The sequence below is a fragment of the Kockovaella imperatae genome (assembly GCF_002102565.1).
Source record: "Kockovaella imperatae strain NRRL Y-17943 chromosome Unknown BD324scaffold_4, whole genome shotgun sequence".
Lineage (NCBI taxonomy): Eukaryota > Fungi > Basidiomycota > Tremellomycetes > Tremellales > Cuniculitremaceae > Kockovaella > Kockovaella imperatae.
The window spans coordinates 170616-194448 of record NW_019028944.1 but is presented as its reverse complement, the minus strand read 5'-3'; the positions used below and the strand labels follow the sequence as shown (position 1 = coordinate 194448).

General features: G+C 52.1%; 10 protein-coding genes across 10 annotated transcripts; 3 read left to right on the top strand and 7 right to left on the bottom strand.

Annotated features, from left to right (window-relative positions):
* Positions 1–71: 71 nt before the first annotated feature.
* BD324DRAFT_578084 (RIC1-domain-containing protein) lies at positions 72–3681 on the top strand (the record flags this gene model as incomplete). Its single annotated transcript, XM_022013302.1, has 13 exons — positions 72–215; positions 274–381; positions 426–798; positions 841–956; positions 1055–1379; positions 1416–1831; positions 1871–2104; positions 2146–2410; positions 2453–2538; positions 2587–2824; positions 2873–3351; positions 3401–3448; positions 3499–3681. The coding sequence occupies 13 exons, from the start codon at positions 72–74 to the stop codon at positions 3679–3681; spliced, it is 3015 nt and encodes a 1004-aa protein (XP_021872154.1).
* Positions 3682–3778: 97 nt separating this feature from the next.
* BD324DRAFT_649610 (hypothetical protein) lies at positions 3779–4311 on the bottom strand (the record flags this gene model as incomplete). The annotated part of the gene is made up of 3 exons (XM_022018018.1): positions 3779–3839; positions 3899–3978; positions 4126–4311. 3 exons carry the CDS (start codon positions 4309–4311, stop codon positions 3779–3781), a joined length of 327 nt encoding a protein of 108 aa, XP_021872153.1.
* Positions 4312–4555: 244 nt separating this feature from the next.
* BD324DRAFT_344191 (hypothetical protein) lies at positions 4556–6507 on the bottom strand. Its single transcript, XM_022012532.1, has 5 exons — positions 5894–6507; positions 5574–5832; positions 5218–5528; positions 5046–5177; positions 4556–4998 (listed from the first exon to the last, which is right to left on the bottom strand). Exons 1-5 carry the CDS (start codon positions 6403–6405, stop codon positions 4740–4742), a joined length of 1473 nt encoding a protein of 490 aa, XP_021872152.1. The 5' UTR covers positions 6406–6507; the 3' UTR covers positions 4556–4739.
* A 1-nt stretch (position 6508) lies between these two features.
* BD324DRAFT_343798 (BRO1-like domain-domain-containing protein) lies at positions 6509–10090 on the top strand. Its single transcript, XM_022012531.1, has 15 exons — positions 6509–6739; positions 6794–6996; positions 7051–7096; positions 7150–7347; positions 7404–7575; positions 7631–7674; positions 7721–7795; positions 7844–8038; positions 8088–8322; positions 8376–8454; positions 8504–8684; positions 8733–8957; positions 9004–9336; positions 9383–9600; positions 9641–10090. The coding sequence occupies exons 1-15, from the start codon at positions 6737–6739 to the stop codon at positions 10014–10016; spliced, it is 2583 nt and encodes an 860-aa protein (XP_021872151.1). The 5' UTR covers positions 6509–6736; the 3' UTR covers positions 10017–10090.
* A 3168-nt stretch (positions 10091–13258) lies between these two features.
* On the bottom strand, positions 13259–14926 carry BD324DRAFT_588511 (hypothetical protein). Its single transcript, XM_022013765.1, has 6 exons — positions 14833–14926; positions 14258–14766; positions 14061–14188; positions 13901–14010; positions 13447–13844; positions 13259–13401 (listed from the first exon to the last, which is right to left on the bottom strand). Exons 2-6 carry the CDS (start codon positions 14615–14617, stop codon positions 13339–13341), a joined length of 1059 nt encoding a protein of 352 aa, XP_021872150.1. The 5' UTR covers positions 14618–14766; positions 14833–14926; the 3' UTR covers positions 13259–13338.
* Positions 14927–15177: 251 nt separating this feature from the next.
* Positions 15178–16198, bottom strand: BD324DRAFT_343661 (hypothetical protein). Its single transcript, XM_022012529.1, has 4 exons — positions 16063–16198; positions 15917–16007; positions 15780–15844; positions 15178–15724 (listed from the first exon to the last, which is right to left on the bottom strand). Exons 1-4 carry the CDS (start codon positions 16115–16117, stop codon positions 15372–15374), a joined length of 564 nt encoding a protein of 187 aa, XP_021872149.1. The 5' UTR covers positions 16118–16198; the 3' UTR covers positions 15178–15371.
* BD324DRAFT_343660 (hypothetical protein) lies at positions 16199–17386 on the bottom strand. The gene is made up of 7 exons (XM_022012528.1): positions 17097–17386; positions 16867–17039; positions 16673–16815; positions 16590–16617; positions 16380–16472; positions 16268–16341; positions 16199–16224 (listed from the first exon to the last, which is right to left on the bottom strand). The coding sequence occupies exons 2-6, from the start codon at positions 17035–17037 to the stop codon at positions 16324–16326; spliced, it is 453 nt and encodes a 150-aa protein (XP_021872148.1). The 5' UTR covers positions 17038–17039; positions 17097–17386; the 3' UTR covers positions 16199–16224; positions 16268–16323.
* Positions 17387–17947: 561 nt separating this feature from the next.
* Positions 17948–18986, bottom strand: BD324DRAFT_649604 (microsomal signal peptidase 25 kDa subunit-domain-containing protein; the record flags this gene model as incomplete). Its single annotated transcript, XM_022018017.1, has 3 exons — positions 17948–18406; positions 18486–18737; positions 18801–18986. The coding sequence occupies 3 exons, from the start codon at positions 18984–18986 to the stop codon at positions 17948–17950; spliced, it is 897 nt and encodes a 298-aa protein (XP_021872147.1).
* Positions 18690–20471, top strand: BD324DRAFT_343415 (hypothetical protein). Its single transcript, XM_022012526.1, has 6 exons — positions 18690–19310; positions 19369–19393; positions 19448–19483; positions 19532–19612; positions 19664–19678; positions 19740–20471. Exons 1-6 carry the CDS (start codon positions 19131–19133, stop codon positions 20375–20377), a joined length of 975 nt encoding a protein of 324 aa, XP_021872146.1. The 5' UTR covers positions 18690–19130; the 3' UTR covers positions 20378–20471.
* Positions 20472–20489: 18 nt separating this feature from the next.
* BD324DRAFT_607790 (MCM2/3/5 family-domain-containing protein) lies at positions 20490–23409 on the bottom strand (the record flags this gene model as incomplete). The annotated part of the gene is made up of 7 exons (XM_022014083.1): positions 20490–20777; positions 20835–21143; positions 21201–22082; positions 22135–22697; positions 22752–22923; positions 22970–23267; positions 23324–23409. 7 exons carry the CDS (start codon positions 23407–23409, stop codon positions 20490–20492), a joined length of 2598 nt encoding a protein of 865 aa, XP_021872145.1.
* Between the last annotated feature and the right edge of the window lie 424 nt (positions 23410–23833).

Here is a 23833-nt window from a genome sequence, read left to right as displayed (position 1 = left end):
GCTGATCATCCCTTTGTGTCTCCTATAAACACCATCTCCACACGATCATGGACTAATCGCACAAAACGGTCATGTACTGGCCCACACTTGCTACTAGAGCACTAGAGACGCCATCGACCCTGAACAATGAAGACATTTTGAGAATTGTACCTAGCAGGAAGGGCAACTTTTTCGCTACGTTGACATGGAATGGTTTGGGCATCTGGGATGTCAGGGTGAGCGGAGCATCTGCGCAAGCAAATGAAGCACCAGTAACCGTACCATACAATTCAGCCTACAGTGCTTCAAACTGTCCTGAGCCGCAGTCTAGATAGCGTGGAGCGATGGGGTGAAAATACCGACGTGTTCTGGGCTACAGATGGACGTGGTTTGATTGTCCTTGTAAGTGGTATAGTTCGTGCAGCAGCTCACACACTGCGCTCCAGACCTCGACCTCTCATTTACTCATCTACAAGCTTGTCTCTACCTCTCAGCCTGCCTATGATCAACCCGCGTCGTCCTCCTTCATCACGCCTGGCGGACCAGGTGAAGGAGATGTCCTCGTTGGATGGAAATTGGAACCGGTCGGAACTGCATTCGTGATGGGCAAAGTTACCAGCGTCCTGCCCCAACCTAGACATCTGCATATCACTCTTCAGCACCCAGGATCCATCTTGACTGTTCCTTGGCCTATCCCATCGGCTCTACTGGCGTCGCCAGGCACTCAATTCCCGCCGAATCCGCTGGATGGAGATGGTGAGGATCAGGCGGAATGCGAGATATGGGACTTGACAGAAGGCAAGGACTGGATAGGCGAGAGTGAGTCGTTCATCTCAAATCGATGCTTAAGGTGAACTGCAGGCAAAGACCAGCTATATGCGACGAGGCTGTCCCTCCATCGAACACCAGGTCTTCCTGGATTATACATCATGCAGCTCTCAAACGGCCAGGTCTGTGCCTTGTATCATTCGTCTCAGGTCGCTCAACATCTTCCTGCGGTAAGGGAGACACTGTTGCTCATTGTAATCCCCTGCCTAATCTCGCACAGAACCCACGACCACCCAATTCTCGCAAGACCTCTCAATCCGCATTGCCACCTCATCAAGCGTCTCCTGCTTTGCAGCAAGAGTCCCCAAGATCGAAGTTCGTCGGGTCCAGACTTTGGCCTATTGACATCTCATCAAGAGATGGCTCGGTGGGACTCGCCAATGATATGCCGGCTGGTGCGGAGTCCAACACATCGGGTTGCGTCAAGTCCACGCATACCGCCATCAATACGCGGTTTGGCATAGTAGCGGTTGGAACTTCTGAAGGCTCGGTGGATCTGGTCTCGGTGCCCACGTATCCTGCTGCTCCGCGTATGGCTCAGACACTTGACATCAAGCTCGAGACCAAGAGTCGTGAGTTGAACACCTGCATCAAGGACTAAAGTCAAGGTTTGGACCCGGGACCCGTGACGAGCTTGAATTGGACATCTGACGGGTATGCTCTCGCTGTAGGATACGAGCACGGATGGGCCATCTGGTCCGTCAGTGGAAGACTCAATGGCTGCTCCCTTCTCAACGACGAAGAAGGTGTCAATCCTACCGAGGCATTTGCTTATGGTGTCGACTCCTGCTTCTGGGCGCCTGGTAATCTCGAGCTCTTTATACTTGCCAAAGCGTTGCCTGAGGCGGACACGAGACTGTACGCTTTGCCATTCGTCAAGAGCGCTACGTCGACACAACATTCACCAGACAATACTCTATACGCATTCTTGCAGATGGATGACCGGGTCCTAGCTTACAGAGGCGCAGATCAACCGGACCAGAGCGTCATCAATCCTGAATCAGATGTATGGCAACCGATAAAGGTGAGCCAGTGGGCGATCATTAGACTGACGAAACTCAAGATCCCGAACGCTTACATTTCTACCAACTGGCCGATCCGGTATACATCAATCTCATCAGATGGAAAGCTCATCGCAGTTGCTGGCCGCCGTGGACTGACACATTACTCTGCCGCTTCTGGCCGGTGGAAACTTTTTGCAGACGAGAGGGAGGAGAAAGAATTCATTGTCAGGGGTGGCCTGCTCTGGTTCCATCACGTCCTCATAGCAGCTGTCGAAGTCGATAAAACGTTCCAAGTAAGCTGTCAGTCTCGATCTGTTTCGTTGATGATGGTCAGATTCGACTATACTCCCGTGACAATGATTTGTCAATGAGCACCGTCCTCCACTCTCAAATCTTACCAACAGCGGTAACGGTCATGTCGCTACTGGACAATTCGCTGCTCGTCTACACTGCCGACAACACCTTATATCACTTCTTGATACTGCCGACAGTTGACTCGATACGATTGCACCTGTGCGGAAGTATATCATTCGCTGGAATACTGGAGGCCCCGACTCGCGTCAGAGCTCTGTCTTGGCTCATCCCACAGGCCCAAAAGGGTGAACTCAAATGCTAAACGTTTGTCGCTGACTTCTTTGCAGAACTCGGTGATCCTGCAGACGATCTGATTGTAGCGACCATTATCTTTTTGGTGGACGGTAAATTGGTTTTGCTTAGACCAAGACGGGTTAGTTGTAACGTTGAGTCGCTGATACTCTTACTGACAGCAGCACAGGCCGCCAACGATGAAGTACGGTATGATATGCAGGTCCTAGCGGATCGCATTGAAGCTTATTGGACTCATCTTCACGGTATCGGCACTCTGGAGAACTCGCTCTGGGGCTATGATGGAAAAGGCATGAGGGTTTGGCTAGACGCCTTGACCATAGAAGCGACTAAGCTGGACTCTACTAAAGATGCTTACGAATCAGTCAAGGAGAGCATCTATATCCCTCACGAGTTTTACCCACTATGTGAGCTTCTGCAGTCACCTTGAAGCGATGCACTGATACAACCTAAAGCTATACTTATGGATAAAGGCATCATCATTGGTGTTGATTACGAGACATCCAGTCGATCTCTCCCGTTCACTCTCTTCAAGCTTCAGACAGGAGCACATCTTTTCTTACCGCAATTCCTACGGTATCACCTTTCGTCCCAAGATCTCATGTCCGCTCTGGCCTTTGCTACCAATTACTCGCGGATCAAATACTTTGCTCACTCCCTTGAAATTCTACTGCATTCTGTCCTCGAGGATGAGGTCGAGACTGGATCGAATATCTTGCCACTGGTGATCGAATTCCTGGACCACTTCCCTGAAAGCCTAGACGTCGTCGTGGGCTGTGCCAGGAAGATTGAAGTGGAGCGATGGGGTATGCTCTTCAAGACAGTCGGTAAACCTAGAGATCTTTTCGAGCGATGTCTAGATAAGCAGCTCCTTCGGACTGCCGCTGGATATCTGCTGGTCTTGCAGAACCTGGAGGAATTGGATGATGTCAAGGTAAGCGTGCCGGATCCGAGCCTTGAGCATCAACTGAGAGCAGTCGCAGGATACTGTGAGATTGCTCAGACTGGCGATGGCGAGCAAGGAGTATGGTGTGAGTCTCGATGTACCGTTCGTAATTCGAGTCTGAAGCGAGAGATTCAGCTCTGCAAGGAAGTCCTCCGATTCCTGCACTCGATCGACGAGACTGGTCAAGCGCTGCGTCAAGCGATCAGCGATGTGGAGATCCTCCCGGAAATGTCATCTTCGCCCGCTGTCGACGCTCCGTTGGCTGATCAGATCGACAAGCTCAATATCACAAGGTCGGATGGAGCTATAGACAATTAGAGGCATCTATGCATCTTCTGGATCCCTGGACAGTGATACACAGGTCACGTTCTCCTCAGCCACATATTGCAGCAAATGATATTGCGTCAGAGCTCGGTCATCCCGTCCTTCCTGAAACTGGAGATGCCCTTCGCACTTTCGCGGCCGCTGGACGACCACTATTCGCGATCGTGAATATCATCAACGTCTCCGGTGAATCCCGTGAAAAATCACTCACGCTAGATTTGCACGATGCGTCAGTCGGAGCATCGGAGCACTGGCAACTTCCGTGTCGCTGTCTCCGGATTTAAGTGCCTTCTGGAGAGGCAGCTCAGCGTGACCGTCCTTATGGGAACGGTCTGCTTTCGGGGTGGTAGGTGTGCTCAAAACACAAGATCCGGTCATGGATCCGAACGACAGGAAATCCGACATTGGGTTGAAGGTCTGCAAGCTCCACCCACCCACAGTGTCGGCCATTGATCCACTTGTCAAATGGGAGCCAGTGAATGCTGTATTGTAATCTGATGCATGGGGAGTAGGCCCACTTGCCTGAGAAACGGGCTCGTCTGGATAAGTCGGCGGATAATTCCATCGAGCATCCCTTGCTCGGAATGGACGTCTTGCGAACGGACGTCCATCAGCCGAGGCCATGAGTGCACTGGTCAGCAACGAAGCGCCACCCACTGAGGCCATGACTTTCTCCCATTTCATTTCGGAGTCCTGCCTCTTGGATAGATCCGTCTCAATAGGAACGAGGTGGGGTCAGTGGTGGATGGCAGGGTTGGAGGTATTGTGAGCAGAGAGTTGTGATCCGCTTCTGGAGTGATAGTGAGGAGGGGCGGCGTGGTGAATGCTGAAGAGGAGTGTATTGCAGGCCTTGCGCTTGAGCCATCTCACATAGAGACTGAAAGGAGAGCTGTGGGAGTCTGTCAATCAAAGGATCATTAGTGTTGGCGAGGACTCGTTTCAAGAGGTCGGCAACCGGGAGGTCTGGGAATGAACGCCGTTCAGTCAGCTATCAGCACACATGATCCGTAATACTTATGCACAGTATGTCCTCGTCAAGCTCATCTAATTATCTACAAGTCGTACCATGGTCCATCGTGAGTTCCTACCCCTCTGTCCACTCGAGGAGCAAAGACTTTACGATACACAAAGCGTTGATCATATTCCCTCATGACTTCTGCTGAGAGTACCATACGGTCCTTAACAAATTGAGAGTAGGATCCAGCGAGGTGGGTGAGGAGGAAAGACGTGATTAGGTGCAAGAAGGGAGTGAGAAAGGGATGAATCGGGGCGAGTAGGTAAGAGAGAAGAGGTGCAGAAGGAGGATATGCACTATCATCGAGTCAGTCAAGTTCGGTTCATTGGAGGCCTCGACTCACCAAAAGAAATGCAGTGCGAAGTCGGGAGGTTCCCAGACCCTCAATCGTTGGATAGTGTCCCCGCCTTGGCCGGCGCCAAATCCGTTTCCAAGTCCCGCCGCATGATGGCCAAAGATGGCAAGGATACCCGTACTGATCATCATCAGCATTTGGGGGCGATCGGAGGTCTTACTAGGCCCAAACGATGATGGTCTTGATAGCACGAATGGTGCCGATGAGCGACGACCTGACCTTTGAAGAATTGTTTGAGCTCAGATCATTGATATCAGAGTCTCGGCGAGGTGCGTGAGGCGTTGAGACGGGTGAGGCGTGGGGCGACACTGGGGCATCTCGACCCTGAAGGAAAATCAGTCGCGTGGAGGAATGGGCGCGCAGCGCCCGACTTACTGATCGTAGCTGCATGTCATACGTTCTGTAGCGCGTGAAGAGGTAGATAGAGTTCGCAGACGTCAAGGTGATGAGCAGCAAGGTGAAGATAAAGGTCTGCAAGGCGTCAACCCTGCCGCTTCAAGATAAACGCTGACCCACCTTCCACCCTGCCAGGTTCGACCGCTGGCTGCTCTCATCATCATCGAATCTTGACCAGCGATTCTCTACCGAGGTATCACGGAGGACAGTTTGAGGCTCGTCTTCTCGTCGGAGTAGGGGAGCCAAGACGAGCCAGTGGAGGACGTGAGTACCCAAAGCGATGGGATTGGCATAATGGGCAGGTGGTGAGATGTTTTCAAAAGAAGGCGGCCAGTTCAGCAGCCACATATCAGCGAGTTGCTGAGGGTATGCTGCTATTCTGAAATGCGAGGTCACTTCAAGTGCCTTTGATGGGGGCTATCGCCTCGGGTTCAGCTCACCTCTCCAGAAGTGGTTTGCGCCTAACGAATCTCTTCTTCCTCGGCGTAGGTGTGATCTCCTTCTTCTGCCTTAGCTCTACATCCAGACGCCTCGCAGCCTTATCATTGGCGGCCATATCGAAGGGCACACTTGTACTCTTGCTGAGACCACTGGGAGGTGTGGATGTCGCAAAGGGTGAATAGTGGATCTCAGGCGTTCGTGGCGATGCTGGCAGCCCACCGGTCCCAATGGACCTATTCCGGATAGGGGTACTGAATCGACCGGGCGTGGTCTGCTGAGCACTTGATCCTTGCGAGAATTTGAACGAGCCTGTTTGTATGCCCTGATCCGTTCTCGGCTCGTCTTGCGGCTTCAGCTTCTCCACCTCATCCTCATCCGCCTCCTCGTCGTCGTCTAGATTATGACGATTTCTGAGCTCGTGAGCTGAAGTGGAGTGCGACAGGCGAGAAGGAGTCGGGGCGAATGGAGCGAGGCCACGACGGCTCTTGCGGAGAGAAGGTGATCTCTTCATCGCCTGTGCTGTCTCACTGCGGGCTCATAGGGAGGTTGAACACTGTCAATGTTCAGAACAGCGTGTCGCTGCGTTGATATTTTTGTCATGGAGAGTGGCCAAAGTGTTGTTTGGAAAAAGTGATGACGTGGAATATTTTCGATGATGGGCGAGACTTCTTGAGCCAGTGAAGCACCATACCTTGTGCTGTTGTTGTTGTTGCTGTCCACCCATCCTAACGCTATCTCGACGCAGCATTGAGGCTGGTCAGAGGCAATACGAGGTAGACAGGTTCCTCTAGGCTGGTAGTCTGTTCGGGGCTTACTTTGAAGCTTTCGCCTACACCTCCACCATGGTGAGTCATGTCCCCGCTGACGAAGCTATCCTGAACGTTCCAACCTCGCCGTAGTCGAATTTCCTGCCCATACCGTCGAAGCGAGCTACACCGTTATCCAACTTATCGAGCCAGCTTCTGAGCTATATCAGCAACCACTTCCGGGATGCTCATCCTGATGCGTTCCGAAAGGATGTAGATACGCTGGTCGGAATGAGGAGAGAACTCGTCGAGACGAAACCAGAAGCTCACCCGGAAATAGTCAAGGGGCTCATGAGGTGAGTCGGGTCATTTGATGGTGTTGAGAGCAGTCTAATTGATGATATCGGCAGATATCATGCTCAGCTAGCCTTTCTCATGACCAAGTTTCCGTCAGACGTGGGTCGAGCTCTGTATAGCATAGCGACTTCTGTTGACTCTCTGTCCATTAGATCGGCGTCAACTTCGCCTTCCACCTTCCATTCCCTCCGCTCTACTCTCTGACTCCCGACGCATCAATCTCGCTCCCATCCCTGAGCTTTGAGCGAGCTAGCGTCCTGTTCAACATCGCTGCCTTGTATGCCTCGATGGCAGCCTCTGAGAGGAGAGCCGAAGTGGACGGCATAAAACGAGCGCTAGGATATCTTTCGGTGAGTTTATTGATCTGTGAGGCAAGCCGACAAGTGATTGACGAGGATCTATTCAGTCTGCTGCTGGTGTGCTTGATCACTTGATCCAGACCATCTTGCCGTTATTACAGGTCGATTTGGCGGCTCCCACAGCAGCTGGGTATGACCTGACTCCGTCGTTCCTCGGCGCTTTGAAGGAATTCTTGTTGGCTGAAGCGCAAGAATGTTTCTGGCAACAGGCCGTGATACGTAAGTCGCTTGCTCTCCGGGTGGGAAAGCGAAAAGCTGAGGGTATCTGCTGCAGAGGGAACATATAAGAACGCAGTCATCGGAAAGCTGTCCATGAAAGTGAGAGCAACTGCACCCGGATAATTTCTACATCTCACATCCTCAGGTGTCCGACTACTATAAGGCCGCTTTAGCGTCAGCGAATGACTCGAATGGTCCATCTATTGGCTTTTTCCCGGCAGTGAGTGTCGTATCTCGTCGCTCACATGCTCAGCTCACACTTGCTTAGAATTGGGTCGCACACATCACGATCAAACAGATGCATTTCGAAGCGGCGGCTCAGTACAGACTGAGCCAAGAGGATTTAGAGAAGAATAGATACGGAGAGGAGATTGCTAGATTACGTGTTGCTGAGGGATTGACGAAGAAAGGCCTGGACATGGGGAAATCCGGCGTCGCGGAGGCAGTCGTCCAGGACATGAGGGTGAGCTGAAGCAAAGGTCAAGCGAGATCATTTTTCTTACCCCTCCCAGTCCCTTCAGGGAGCTGTCAAGTCTGCTCTAGAGCGAGCCGTGCGGGACAATGATCTGGTCTATGTCAAACCTGTCCCACCGGCAACTCAACTCACACCGATACAAGGTGCGGGTATGGTCAAACTGGCCGTTCCGGTCGAAATCGGTGACCCAATAGCTTGGTTGATGGGAGGCAGTTCCGGGACCCACCCGCTCTTCACTGCTCTGGTACCTTACGGTGTCCATCTCGCCCTCAGTGAGCTTCGACAACGCTGCTGTATGGGCCATGACGGCTGACACCACCGAAAGGTATATATGATGACAGACGAGACACATTGATCCGAGAGCTCGATGGAAAGCGAGAGGAGCTGGATGGGCTTGCAGCAAGGTGAGCCATTAGTCTCATGATCAGCTATGTCCAGCTCATCCCAAAGTAGCACGTTGCAATCTCTAAACCTGCCCGGTGCCATCCAAGCTCTGGAGCGTCGAGTGGGCCTGCCGCCATCTTTGTTGCGCAAAGCGGAGGAAGTGGATTCCAGCGGAGGCGTTCAAAAGATCACCAGTCTCCTTGCCGAGGTCCAGAGGCTGTCCACAGCCAACAGCAGAATATTCTCCGAGGTACGAGGAATATACAGCGGATATGCTGGAGCTGACTGATTCATGCAGGCTATGGACATCCTCGATCAGGAGGCTCACGAGACTGAGAACCTAAAGAACAGAGAACCCCATCGGGCTGCATCGAGAGTCCCATCTCATATTGCGAACCAACATCTCATCGCCGTTGCGAACCAGTACGAGGGGACAATGAAGCAAGCTGGCGCAAGTGATATCACGGTCAGAGAGAAGTGGGAGGAATGGGAGCCACTGATACGCATCTTGGCTGGTGGTGAAGTGAGCGAGCTCGTGTGTTCATGGCATCAAATGCTCACTCCCTCAGGACGATCTGAATGACCATATTCCCTCCGTGTCTGGGACAACGACAGTACTGCCCACCTCTGTCCGGCCGCTCCGGGCCTCGCTTGAGGATCTGGATGATCAAATCGCCCATCGTGCAACCCTTATTGTTGAGGCCAAGCAAATAGCTGCAAATGATGATGTTCGCCCGGACGTTTTGAAAGAGGCCACCCGCTTGGCGCATGGTGGATCTGGGGATGTAAAGACGGAATGGTTCGAGAGCATCTTTGATAAGGGCTTGGGCAAGTACGATGAGATCAAGTCAGACATGCGTGCGGCAGAAACCAAGCAAGAGGCTATTCTGGCGACTATAAGCGTGTGTTATTCTGCACTGCACATCTATGAGTGGCTGACTTCCACAGGAACAAAACGCTGCATTCTTACGCGAACGAAAAGATGACCCCCGAGTCCGTGACCGCGAGCACAAGCTCCAGCAGATGGATACTGCTTATTGGAAATGGCGAGAGGTGGTAGACAATGCAGAAGAGGGCATCAAGTTTTACAATCGGCTCTCAGACTTGCTGGTACAGTTCAAAGGGAATTGTATACAGTTCCTGAACTCGCGACGAGCGGACGTGGGGTGGGTGAATCAGAATATGGTTGAGCTGACTGCTGCTCAGACAGCTCACATCCGCCCTGCAACACGCCTCCATATCTTCACCACCACCGCAAAGCTCATCTGCCTCGTCCTACTCCTCCGATCTCCATTCCCTCTCCGCCTCCCCCCCGCCTCCCCAATCACCACCCAAATCCTTCAGCATTGCTCATCCTTCATCCTCCGTCTGGACGTCCTCTGCCGACCTCTTGCCTCCTCCACCACCTCAGCCCATCCTCCGGTCTGGCGGTGTCCCCGCTCCTCAACAGCCCATCTCAGTTCGCATGGAGGATTCGCCACGGCGCGTGACGCGGAGTTCCACTCGGGGTCCCATAGGGGATGCTGAGAAGAATCCATATAGCAGTAAAAGTGGTAGAAAGACTGGAGGAGGGGTCGTGTAATGTGCTATACAATGAAGAGCCATGTTGTACTGACCCTATGTATGCATACGACACCTTGAATCGGTACGCATGAGGATGTGCCAGAGTCTGAGTAGAGAGAGTAATGTTGTTGTCAACAAAAGCCACGTGGTGGACGTGGATGATTGTCATTCAACCTCGATTGGAATTCTATCAACAACAATTTTCATTCTACAACATTGACCATTCACCATGACGGCTGTAGCAGGTCCTGGACCATCAACAACAGAGGCTGCTTATGCTTCTCCAGTGTCCTTCTCAAGGTCACCGGGAAGTTTCACGCGGAAAAGGGGGATGGTGCTGGTGAATCCAGCCGGTGAGGAGGATAAACACTTGACCGCACGATGTCATATCTAACGCAGAGACATAGATCCATCCGACTTTGAGCGAGAGAAAGATGTCAAACATCGTCTTGAGATGCGCTCAAGTGCCTCGGGTGATATGCTCGAGGCTCCTGTGATGGGGACTCCACTTGCTGTGAGGAATCTGCAACGAGAAGGGGTTAAAGGGATCTTGCGGGAATCTGGAACCCCCGGCTCAGGCAACGGCGGTGAGTTTGCGATGGCCTCGCACAACTCGAGAAGAATGCCTCTCATCTCATGCGGATCCTCCTCTTTTTACAGTGCGCTTCTTCCCTAAGAACAGATTCCGAGTCATCACTCCCAACCACTCTCTACATATGTCAACAGAACCGGCTCGGAAATCCCCTTCCACATCCTTCCTATCTCAACTACTGTCCGTCGTACCGGCCATGTCGCCTCGCCGATCTCTTTCGGATACCTTGCCTAGAATGGATGAATCTTGGGAAGTACCAGGTCAAGAAGGCGAAGTATCGCTCGTGGCGAGCTCCACTACTTCATGTAACCAATCCGGAGAATACGACGACGAAGGCGAGGTAGCGGAGGAGGAGGGAGAACCATGGTCAGGTCAACCTACGATCCATTCATCTCCACTCGGACTAGCGGTTGATCCACCTGAAGATGAAATCTCTGAACTGGTTTCTCAGGAGATGCTCGTCCCGGAAGATATGTCCGACCTCATGACGGAGAAACTCAACATGTCGGGGATACCTTCTTTCTCAGTGGCGCAGTCAAAGCCTGACGGATCACCAATGACTGCTTCGGGTCATTCGATGGACGCATCCATGGACGGCGTCTCATTCTTGCAGACTTTACGGCCGAACCGAGTCGCCCAACCACCGCCTCGTCAAGAGACAGGAGCACAGGCTAGCGGATCACAAATTGGCGATACAGACAGTCCTGTGCCCAGAAATATCGTTCTTCAGCGAAATCTACTTTCGAGCCCAGCTCCGCTTGCAGCCAGACCGTCTTCGCCTATCACTCCTGTGAAGGACTCCAAGCCTTTCCGGTCCATCTTTGCAGACATGTCAGCGGAGCAAGCCGACCTCTCTTGGCCCTTGATCAAAGCGTCTCCCGACAAGGCGTCCGTAGACAATGACGAGCCATCCAGACCCATCGTTGAGAAAGTCTTGCAATCTCCTCCAGCGAGAGCTTTTGACACGTCCAGAGCTGGCAACAAGTCTGGCTTTCCAAATACACCAGGGAACGGTACGGCTTTCTTTGACTGCTCCTCTGCTACACCTTCCCCCGTGTTCCCCGCTAGCTCATCGGTCAACTCCCTGGAGTTACGAACACCATCGCCATTGGTATACGGCCTGATCGAACCTACAAAAGCGGTCTTCGACGCTCATTCTGCCCACGCTGCGGCGCTATCCAACGAGTTGACGCTGTATCAACGACTTGTCACTAGCCTGCAAGATGAGGTGTCGCAGCGAGATTCCGTGCTAGCTGATCTCAACATCCGAGCGCTAGAAGCGGAAGTGTGGAGGACGAAATGCGAGGAATTAGAGGCGGAAGTCGATCAGCTCCGTCGCAGTGATTCCAATCTACTGGACAAGTTACATTTGGCGGACGAACAGACTCCATCGCCAACGCCTGTGCGGGTTGCAAGCTTCAATGATGGCAATCGAACGACGATTGCTGAGTCTTTCAACCGAGATTTAGAAATCAGGCTTTCGAAAGCCATGTCGGATTTGGCTATCGCTAATGGCAAGGCGGCGCAAGTCCAAATGGAACGAGACGATGCTAGGGCAGAGCGTGATGAGCTGCAGAAGCTGTATGCAGACAAGGAACGTGACGGCTCTGTTGCGCAATTGAACTCAGACCGGAAGACGAATGAGGAGCTGAGGGAGCAGCTGGAGGTAGTATCGAAGCGCGAGAGAGCGCTTCATGCCCAGCTTGCGGAGAGCATGGACCAGTCGCGCATCGCTTGCGCCGAGAGAGACGCAGCACAGTCGCAGCGCGAGGAATGGAAGAAGAGGGCATCAATGGATGAACATGCCATTGCCTTGAGGGATGACGAGATCTCGCAACTCAAGGAGAGCTCAAGGAGAATCCAACTGGATGCCAGGGCAGAAAAGAACCGCTTTTCGGCACTGATTGAGGACCTTCAAAGAGAATCGCAAGATCACTCCTCCGCCTTTCAGGCCGTTCAACGTGAATTGCGAGAAGCGAGGGACGCGAAGCTAGTGTCGGAGGAAAAAGCTCGAGAGGTAGGTCTTCTGCGGAGACCCAGAACTGACATGTTGCAGCTCCAGAGGGATCTCCTGATCGCTCGCAAGGAATCCGCTCTTGCCTCACTGTCAACTCGGTCCGATCCTCATGAGCTTGCTCGACTCAGATCAGAGTCTGCTACGAAGGACCTTGAGATTGCTGCGTTGCATCGACGCAAGGCCGAACTCAAGGAGGATCTGGAGATGCTGAATATCGCTTTGGACTCGAAACAGCAGGAACTCGAGCTGGTAAGTTGACCGGTCCTTTCATGCAAGCTGAGCAGAGCTGATTACATTTCTCCCCCTTAGGTCAAGCGACGATTTGCTGTCCGCGGCATTGCAGGTAGCACGCCCTTGGTCTCGTCAAGCCGAATCAGTAGCTCGACGAACAACTTGCCGGAGGTAATGGAGACGCCTGCACCTTTCAAAGCACCGAATCCACGGATGAACCGTCGTTTATCATCCATGACACTCGTCACGCCATCTCTAGGTAATCACAACGGGAGAATGTTGCGATCGAAAGAGGCGGGCAGTCGGATGTCGCTCAAGACTGGTAGTGAGAATTTAGCGCCGGACTCGGCCGTGAGTACCAGACAGATCTCAGGTACGAGAAGGGAGAGGACGTTAGTACCTGCGTGACGCAAAAGGGCCTATTGTATTAATGCTGTACATGCTATATTCTTGGCTCTCTTGGAATGCGTGAGGCCATTGCAGTGAAATGGGGAAGACCGCTCATACAACTGGGGCGGTTTTGCCCAGGACTGTGGGTACAGAACTTGGAGGAATGAAGCCGAGCTGCAGGGGTATGAGCTCAGAGTAGACCATCATGGTGAAGCTCACCTCGGTGCACAACGTCGTGATCAGGTTGGCTGGCGTCAAGTCATACATGAGGTTGAGCGGTGTCAACGTAGCCGGGAAATCTCCCTGGAATGGTTTGCCGCCTGGGATCTGCAAGAGCTGTTCAGGCTCGCCAATCTCATTGGAAGCTACAGAGTCCAGAGAGACTCTTTCCCCGAATTTGTACGTTTCGACACAAGCCACGACGGGCACACGGTACTCTTTCGCGAGCATACTGATGACTGCTGTACCTGCTCGAGAGTACAACGATCCATCGGAGTGAAGAGCTGAGGCCCCGACCAGAACGAGATTCGCATTTGGCAACACAGATGATGCGAGTGGGAGGAGGGTGTAGGTGCAGGGGATACCGGCATTAGTCAGCGTGTAGAGGGTTGATCGGCCTGAGCGGTGACGATATGAGTGACGCAGATCATAGAAAGACGACGTGTCATCTCACCCTCATTCAATGGTCTCGAGTCCACAACGATGACTCTGAATTCGGCACTGCTATCCACCTCTTTCATCCGGCGCCAAGCTTGCAATAGGACCTTTTCGATGATTGATGATCTGCCTCAAGTCAGACGGTGCAGACATCAAGAATGCTCAGCACGACCCACCTAGCATAAGTGACGATCGTATCTCCCGCCTTGATCTTTTCCTGGGCATGCGAGATGATGATTTGATCGGCAAATTCGATTTTTTGAGTCAGGTAATCGTCAATCGCGCCAACAAGATGTCGTTTTTGCTACACGCCGAGAGCGGGTCAGCTCCTACACCAGGAGTTCACGGACAGGAGGCTCTATACCGCCCTCACTTCGATATCTGTACCCATGTCCACTTCTCCAAGCCGATTGATCTCGCCCTTCAGCCAGCGGATGGCATTGCCTCCCCCAACCCCCTTGGGTCTACAATCCTCCAACCACGCAATCATTGGACTGAGGTGATTTGGCAAATCCTTCCATAAGACAGTCTGCTCTGGGCATTGATATTCTTCAATGACCTGCTGGAAGGCCAACATGGTCGCCATTGTCCTGGCGTTGGCCCCTCGTATTTCCCCTGAAGACATCATGATCCCAGCTTGAATCACAGCCGGGTGGATCTTGCTTCCCTTGTAGGCCGCAGCTGTATCTGGCAATGAATGATTTGGCAAATGAGAGAAAAAAGCAGTCTCCATCGACTTGGTGTTCTTGGATGAAGGCGCTGGTTGGCGGGAGGAGGAAGCAGCCGAAGAAGAGGAAGAAGAAGCCAACGGGATATCGATAGTGGATAGGATCTCGAATCGAGAGCTTTCCTGAGCTACAGCGCCGCCTCCGCTCCCACCTCCTCCCGATGACATGGCTATAGATCCCGTACGCTGAGGAGAACTTCCCAGCTGTTGTTGAGCTGAACTTGAGGATCCAGGCCGTTCTGTCGCAGCTGGTCCACGGGCCGCAACGGCAGCAGCTCGTTTCTCCTTTTTCAACTCTTTGGCTGATTTACCCTTGCTGGAGCTCTCTGCTGCTAGACCAAGCGCATTCTCATTGCCTTTCGGAGGCGCCATGGTGGTCTGCGTGATCTAGTTGGTGAAGTCAAGTCGCTGAATTGCAGGAGCACTATCTTCGTGATATCTCTTGAATGTTGAAAGGTTGCATTCGGTCTGAACTTTCGACTCAGCGGAAGCAAATTTGGTCGGTGTGGCGGGGCATGCTGCTACCATGACCTGGCAGCGTCGCGCATTGATGGGTGTCGCTCGCTGTGAGGCCCCACTCAGAGGCTAGATCTCTACGGCAAACGGTGAGATACATCACAGGCAAGACGCGGGGTCTCAACTAAACAAGCAAGAACTAAAGTCAAAACGGCCCTATATATACAAAGACGCTGGCTGGCTCGTGTATCAGATATTCGCACACTATTCGCAACTAGACTCGACCAGTCGCTGATAGCTCGTATTATTGAGCATGGACGTCCTCACTCGATACGCGGTCGCTTTCCCATTTCAAGCTATTCTCCTCGTCCCAGATCTTACGCTTGTCCTCGTCCGCTAGATCTCTATTGAGTCTAGGTCGATCCTTTGTCAAGGTGTAGCTTGAAGAGATCTGGTCAACGTGGACATTCACTTGATCATTGTGAGAACCTTGAGAATGCTTGCTATTGAAGGGCAAGGAATTGAGCTTGAGGATCCCATGGTCCGTCAAATTGCTGTCGAGTAGTTCTCGCAACTTCTTACGCGAGACCAGACTGATGATGACGGAGTGGAAGTAAAGCGGGCCAATCACAGCGTAGAAGATCGTCACCCAGCCGTCTAGAATTGGGCGTCAGCATAGGCCATAATCTCACGATCTGGGAGGATGACTCACATCCATCGTTATTGTCAATATATGATCCAGCCAAGATTGTGGCGGTGACGATCATGGGTGGCAGCCTGTCGTGGCGCGACATCAGCGTTGCAAGACATAGCTCGCCGCGATGCCATGAATGCCTTCACTTCACTCACATGCACTCGAAGATGATTGCCATGAGTTTCGGGAAGAGATTCTGCCCAAGATGAAACAATCGGCTCCTTGTTCGATGCAAGAGAACAAAGACTGAATCATCCCTCCATTAGTTCGCGAGATCTCAACTGGTTCCCCATACACCCACGAATGATGCACAAGATTCCATCGTGTGCCATGTTGACAATTAAGAAAGCCTTCATCCATGGATTCGAATGTTTGTAAAACTTGGGCAGAGCAGATGGGTTCTGCAAGGTGAACTGAGGTACTCGCAGGTCCCAAATATTGATACTGGTGAGGAGTGAGGCATCTTTTAGCCACAAGTCAAAGAGATTCAGCTGATGCTTACTCACTAGAGGCATATGCCGAAATGTGCAAGGGCAGCAACCATTCCGATACTCAGGATGTATCATCTCCGACCCGATAGCTAGGGAGTCAGATGAGTTGAACTGGTCAACGGCTCACCGTATAGATCTTGTGAGTGTAGTAGACTACTCCAAAGAACGCAAAAATGCTCGAGATTAGCGCTTGCGAGAAACCGATGATTCCGTCCTCTCGCTGGATGGATACGAAGTCAATAAATGCGTGGTATGCGAGCTCGTGAGACTTCGAAGGCGAGAGTCAGCTAGAGCTCTTCCTCTTCGTGGAGAGGATGAGGAGAAGGGTGCCACTAACGTGGTAGACCTGGAGAAAGAGCTGGGCACTGCGGTGCATGGTAAGCAAGGCGGACCGCGTAATGGTATCTTCGCCTGACATACCTCGTCAGAAGAAATCCAAAGGCGATACAACTCTGTAGAAGCGCATTGTCGGATTTGCCAAAGGTCTGAAAGTATCGGAACGTGTTGGTCCAAGTGGACATGGTGATGACGGCACACAGAGCCAAGCCCAGAGTCTGGTAGAACTGATGACTCAAAGTCAGTATACTTGCATATACCCTCCTGGACCTACTTACAGTGTATGAAGACGGATCGCCGGGAGTGAAAGACCAGTACATTTGATCAAGCGCTTGAGGTGTCATCGGACTAGCTTGCGGGTTCCAACCACCGCCAGCCACAGATTCGGCGGCTCCTGATGACCCAGTTGCCGGGTTGGACTCTGTGGACCCAGCGTACGGCGCAGACATGACTGACGTGAGGCTGAATCAGTATGAGCTTCAGACGCGTATTTCAAGGTGAGGAGAACCGAGGGTCGTTCAAGGGGGCGAGAAGGAGCTGACTGTCATCTTGCCTGCTCCTCCTTAAAGAGCCTTTGTCACTTGATTCTTTCGCGCATGATTGGAGTTGATTCAAAGGGGATGACAGAACTCATCCAAGGACATCTGTCAATCAACAGATTCAGTTATCCGCGGCCTGAAGGCCGGCAGCCTGCCGAATATGAAGAAAGGTCTGCAAAAAGGATGGTATAAAGGATGAAAGCAATCCCTTTCCCTTCGTCTCCGAAGGACGAATGGGACATCCGCTGACAATCAGTCCCATCATCACGGTGAGGTGCGTGAGTTCTTAGAAGGACTCAATCAGTGTGGGAACCCACGAGGTCCTGAACACAAAGTAAAACAGACACAAACACAAAGTTGAAAGCTGATCCGTTGGTCTGGAAACGGGCCATTTCTGAATGTTCCTTCAAGATCATGAGAACGGCCCTTCCAGCACCCAATCATAAGGCTGGTCAGTCCGAGTCAAGACGTCAGCAACAGCTGGTACTGGGTCGAGATCGATCGTGATTGTGGAATCCGTATCATTGTCTTAAAATGTAAGAAACCCCAACATGATCGATATCCGAACGACGTTGTCCCTTATGAGATTGAGCATGCCGTGTAGCACGTCGTCGACAGCAGCAGGAACGTGCATTATTCATGGTCTGACAGATAAAATACGCACAAGGTCATCCCGAGAGATTCTTGAACAAATCATTTCTCGGTGTGAAAGGTCCCATCCTCCAGATCACCCTGGAAAGTAGGAAGGAGGTTTACCTGATGGCATTCGGCTTCTAACGTCTTCGAGAGTGCTCTCCTTCAGTACTCGTGGCCTCTCCGCCTACTCCTCCTTCAGTCCTTCCGTCTCCTCAGCTCCGACCAAGCCTGCATCAATCAATAGTCCATTCAACCATCGACCAATCTCTCCTTCCTCGATCCCACCATGCGTGTCGATAAACTCTCCGACACCTCGACCTGCGACCACTCGACTTTTCCTCAACAACGATTTCCCGCTATTGCTAGTCGTACTCAGCGTCAACTGGACAGAGTAGGTCGGTCCACAGTCCGTCTTTCCGACGCTCGAGGGTATAGAGCTCGGAGTAAAGGTTTGTTGGGAATCGGTGGTCGATTTTGGCGGTAGGGTTGAAGAGTTGTTGGGTGATGATCCGGGAGAAGAGATAGGTGATGAAGGTGCAAGACTTGGAGAAGAAGGTCGAGTATGAGGGGAGAAAGTGATAGACGGGACTTGGGGAGCGTTGAAATTGGTAGATGTCGTGATTTGGATATGATCAGTCTCGATCTGAGAAAGAGGCGAGGCGAAACTCAGTGTTAGCGACGAGCATATACATTGTGCCTCATCTTCGCTTTCGCTGGCTCACCCGTTTGACGATGCGCCGTCTCCTTCCACGGAAAATTTCTCCTCGTTCGACCCATCTCTTCCACGCCCATAAAATCGACTGGAATGTGAAGTAACCGACGACGCCGACCCACAGAGCAGGTTTGGAGTCCTCAAATTCCACACGCAGAGAGTATAGCACACTCCCCAAGCAGAGTAGGACGGATGTATAGCCTAGACTGAGATGAACCGTCGGATTGAATATAGAAGGGGTGAACGACATGCCGGTGAGGTGCTGAAAGCTCAAAGCGTCAGGATGTAGTCCGAGCGATGAGCTCAGGGCCACGGACAGACACACCTTCTTCACCGCATCGTCCAGCGCATTCTTCATCTCTCCGAGGTTTGACTTGCTGACGTGGACCGTTGGAAGTGGATCACTCGCCAAGATATCCACACTGCTATCCATTTTCAAGTCTGCCAAACCATCCTGCCCATGCTGCCCATCCGCCATGATCCCCTTGCCTTTGTTCTTCTTGCCGGACATGTTGTAGAACTCGCAACCCAAGATCAGAGTGTATCAATCTTCGGTCCCTTCTACTGCTTCATTCTTTAGCGCCAGGCAGAGGACACTGAATCGTTGTCGTCTACGGTCGCCTTCGCTGTCGTCGTCCTCACTGTCAACTGTCAGATGATCACCGTAGAACCAAACGCGTATTACGTGGCACTGATTCAACGGAACCAAATTTTCACTGGCGATTGCCGTGACGTTGAGGAGGTGGACGATGGTGATCATGTCGATGATGGACACGACAGCATGAACAAGTTCTTCACAGGTCTAGCGGATGCGCTGGCCTGGGGTGGTGGCAAGGTGAGTGGGAGCTCAAGACTTCCCCTGAAAGCAGCCAGCTCATATCGCCGTTCCGCAGCGATTCAAAGGCAGAGATCTCAGTGGTGAGAGTCGGAACTGATCGACTGGCGTGTCGAGTACTGATGTGAGGGATCAAGGGAACAAGTATTATGAGATAGCCAAGCCATCAGGAGGTGAGCTGATGAGATCATGTGAACCTCTCAGCTGATATTTCATACCAGGTGGTCGGCCGAAACGAAGTGTCAAATACAACAACATTGAACATTTGTCCGATTACACTTCAGGCAAGGTCAACCTGCCAGGTGAGTCTCGGAGAGTTGGTAGAGGGGCCACAGCTGACAGCTTTTACCAAGTTCAATGGCGAGCATGTGAGCTCTCCTTTGCCCTCCCCCCTTATTGTCCCTTCAGTCAAGCTGATCCCCCGCTCAGGGCTATCACATACCCGTCCGAATCCACCTTCAGTGGAGGAACTCGAAGCTGATCATTTACGTCAAACGAATCTGACGCCCCTCGTCGCTGCTATAGAAGAACGTGAACGTGCCGAGAGGATTCGTCAAGGGTATGCCTCCGACTCGGATATACGATTATCCATCCATTCGCATTCACCGGAATATCATCGATTATTTGGAGGGGATGCCATCGCAGGTCCTTCGTCAGTCAAGGTCGATGAATCGAGATCAAGGCGAAGTGCAGTTGAATCTATCGATCAATCACAGCGGGAACACTATGCGTCAATTGACGGTGATACCCTTTCGTCTGGACCATCAACGTCACATAGACTCTCCACACCTGCTGCTCCCCTTGAGGAAAACGCCCCTCGATCACCTTATCCTATCCCCACACCGACATCTCCCGGAGTGCCACCACCTCCGGATGTGGTCGATCCATCTCAACACGCCACAAAAGAGGACCTCCGAAGACTCTCAGAGGAAGACACAAAGAGGCGAATGGCTGAAACAGGGACACCACAGCCCTGGGTACCTTCACCAAAGCCCCCGTCAGCACCTGAACAAGGTGTGCTGAAACCTAGGCGAAGAGGCGGGTCGGCATCGTTCGACGACATATGACCCAAACTGGACCATGAGCACCTTGTATTCATACACTGGGCAAAATGCATATTACCACCCTCACTCGAACCTGAAACAAGAACCCCCCAGACTATATGACGTCGACCATACCTTACAAGACCTCGGTTGCAAATACCTTTTCGACGCTCCCTCCAGCCTCCCCGGGGACGACCTTGTAGCCATTGGCGATGAACAATTTGCTCTTTAAGAATGGTCCAACATCGTAAATCTCCAATTCCTTTGCACGACCCTCCAAAGCATTGACTTTGATTGATACCGAAGGAGGGTTCTCCCCACGTTGATGACGGTAGAGTTGGACTTTTTCCTTGATCATCTGACCCAGAATGAACGAGACAAGCTCTTGGTTGTCTGTCGCTTGATGCACATATCTCCTGAAGCCCTGGGAAGACAAGCGAGTCAGCAGGCGTTCTATCTGTCCGATCTGAGATACACTCACCCTCTCTAGAGTCTTCTTGATGCTCATCTTCTGGGCATTGACAAATGATCCGACAGTCACTTGAATAGCAAGGTCGATGTCGTCGCTTCGGACATAATCTCTCAGGTTCATCTTCGCACTCGCTTCACTCATTCGGATCATTGACTCGAGATGACGAACGGTAATGGGGAAGGAGCCAGTCGCAAGGGATTCCCTTCGGAGATCAGCGTATAGCCTGGCCAATTTGTCTTGATCCAGTTGTTGCAATTTAGGTTGAATGTGTTCTTTGGCGTACATGATGTACTTCCGCAGCACGTCTTGCGGAATGATCTGCAGATGTCTCATCAGTCTATGCTGCAAGGAAGGCAAGGCCTTCGCTTTACTCACGTCCGCATCAATGCTGGTCGCGACGTTAACCTCGTCCTCTTCAGGTGCGAATTGTGGATGACTTCGGAGATGACTTCCAACCACAAATTTGGCCAACATTTCATCTTGGACCGGATCAGCGGCATCCTTGACGACGCAGAGCACGTCGAATCGAGACAGGATGGGCTCTGTCAACTCGACGTTCTGTTGGAACGGAATGGTCGGATTGTACCTTCCTCGGATAGGGTTGGCAGCTGCGATGATGGCACATCGAGCCTGGAGGGAAGTCACAATACCAGCTTTTGAGATGGATATGGATTGCTGTTCCATCGCTTCGTGAATAGACGTTCGATCCGCATCGTTCATCTTGTCAAATTCGTCAATCAGGCAATGTCCCTTATCGGCCAGGACCAAAGCTCCACCCTCCAAGGTCCATTCTCGAGTGATGGGATCTTTACGAACGGACGCGGTGAGACCAACGGCTGACGCACCCTGGCCAGTCGTGAATACGGCTCGATTCGCAGTCTTTTCAACGTATTTCAAGAACTGAGATTTGGCAGTACCGGGATCACCCAGTAAAAGACAGTTGATGTCTCCTCGGATTCGATGCTTTCGGTTGATATCCTTCGGCACACCACCAAAGAGAGACAGGGCGATGGCCGTCTTCACGTCGTCGTGACCGTAGATGGATGGAGCGATGGATTTGATGATTCGTTTTGAGATACGCTCGTCTTTTGCCATATTTCGTATCATCTTTTCGTCTTCCTCAGTCAGTCTGACCGCGGCGAAGAGGTCCTCCTTCTTGTTGATGTGATTGGCCTCGAGGACAGTGCTAAACACCGGGAAGCCATTCTTGGTGTTGAGCGAAGCGTCGAAATTGTTCCGATAGATACCAGTGACCTCCTGATGCCACGTCAGTGAAGGCTCATATCCTCACAATCATGACATGACTCACAATCTCCTCTCCTGGTTTGGCAACGTCGATAAGGTCCCATAGCAGGATGACCTCCCGATGCCTCGGCAACCGACCGGCAGGAACGGACCCGGGACTCTCTTGAAGAGTCATCTTCTGGTAATTCCTGTACACAGTCTGCTCCGAATTGACGCTGAATGGTCCGCGTGATTCGCAACCAGAGCAAAAAGTGATTTTGACCTCCTTGTTCGTATCCTGGAAGAAAGGGCCTAGCACGGCATTGCACTTGCTACAGTCAAACTTGACGTATTTGAGCTGAGGGAATACACCCGTCCGTCTCGTGACGACTCCGGAGACTTTGACGAGGCAATTGAGGTTGCTCTGTCGGAGTTCACGGAGAGAAGTAGATGTGGGCAGTTCGGTGATCCTCACATGGATCTCGGAGTGGATACGATCATAAGACGGGTAATACAGGAGAATGGCGTCGAGAGCCACTTCGTCAAAGAGAGCGAGCATCGGCTGAGGCGAATTGGCCAAAAAATAAGCGAGGATAGGTCGAGAATCGGCAAGGTGGATAAAGGATACCTCAAGGGACTCGGAGTTGACTGAGGAGAGGGAGGTGAGCAGCGTATACGCAAGCAGACACTGAATTGGCTCACCCTCTCCGAGATGCTTGATACGTTGACCATATACTGAATGCCCCTTCTCATCAACGTACGTCATGAGAAAACTTCTGAAATGCTTCTGGATGGCCCGACGAACATTCTCAAAGGCCACCCATTCGGCGATAGATCCAGCCTTGACATCCCCCAGGTGTTCAAGCGACATCTCCTGAAAGGAGGTCAGTGCGACCTCTCCGACAAGAGGCATGCCTCACCTCTTCCTCTTCGGCATCGTCCTCATCCATGCGCTCATCGTATTGTCTTCTCCGCCTCCTTACATTGACGCCGCTCAATAAACCCTCACCGTAGCCCTCCGCATCATCGTCGTCACTCTGTAGGAATGCCGGCATATGATCCCGACGACCCGCTCGACGACCTCCAAGTCCGCGATCTCTTCGATCCATCGACCGTTCAGCTGCCAATCGTTCGTTTCGAGTCATCTCAGCTATGGACGATCGGTCATCGATATCCGCTTGAGAGTATGTGTCGAGCGCAGCGTTGGATTCGTAATCGCTAGAATGGACGTCACCCATTAGGGCGTCCCGGCCGGTCTCTGGCAGACCACTCACTTGACCATTGTTTCTCCGAATAGATCCTCTCCCTCTTCATCATCCTCGTCGTCTGCCCGATCTCTCGCTCTCCCTCTAGCTCTCATATCCTCATCTTCGTCGTCCCCTACATCCTCCTCATCATCGAGATCAGAGAATGGAGCCGGGGGTGAGGAAGGAGGGAGAGATGACGGGAGAGGAGAAGATCTAGCGGATGGTCCTGCAGGCGCTGGCGAAGATGCAGCGTTTGGGTTATCATCTGGTGACCTTGCGCGCTTTGGACGCGGTTGAGAGGAGGGTGGGTAGTTGGGTGATGACTGAAGAAGGGAACCGGAGAGAGTGAGTGATTGGGCGGTGATATATATCATCATGAGCTACTCACCATGATACGTCAGTGTCAAGACTTGAGCGTGTCAATATCAGGATCAGCCAGTGACGGTCGATGGTCAATGAAATGTAATTTTCAAGAGAGAGATTGGAGAAATCTCTCGCAATGTTCAGGGGAGAGACGCGTCGCGTCGAGGGCATGGG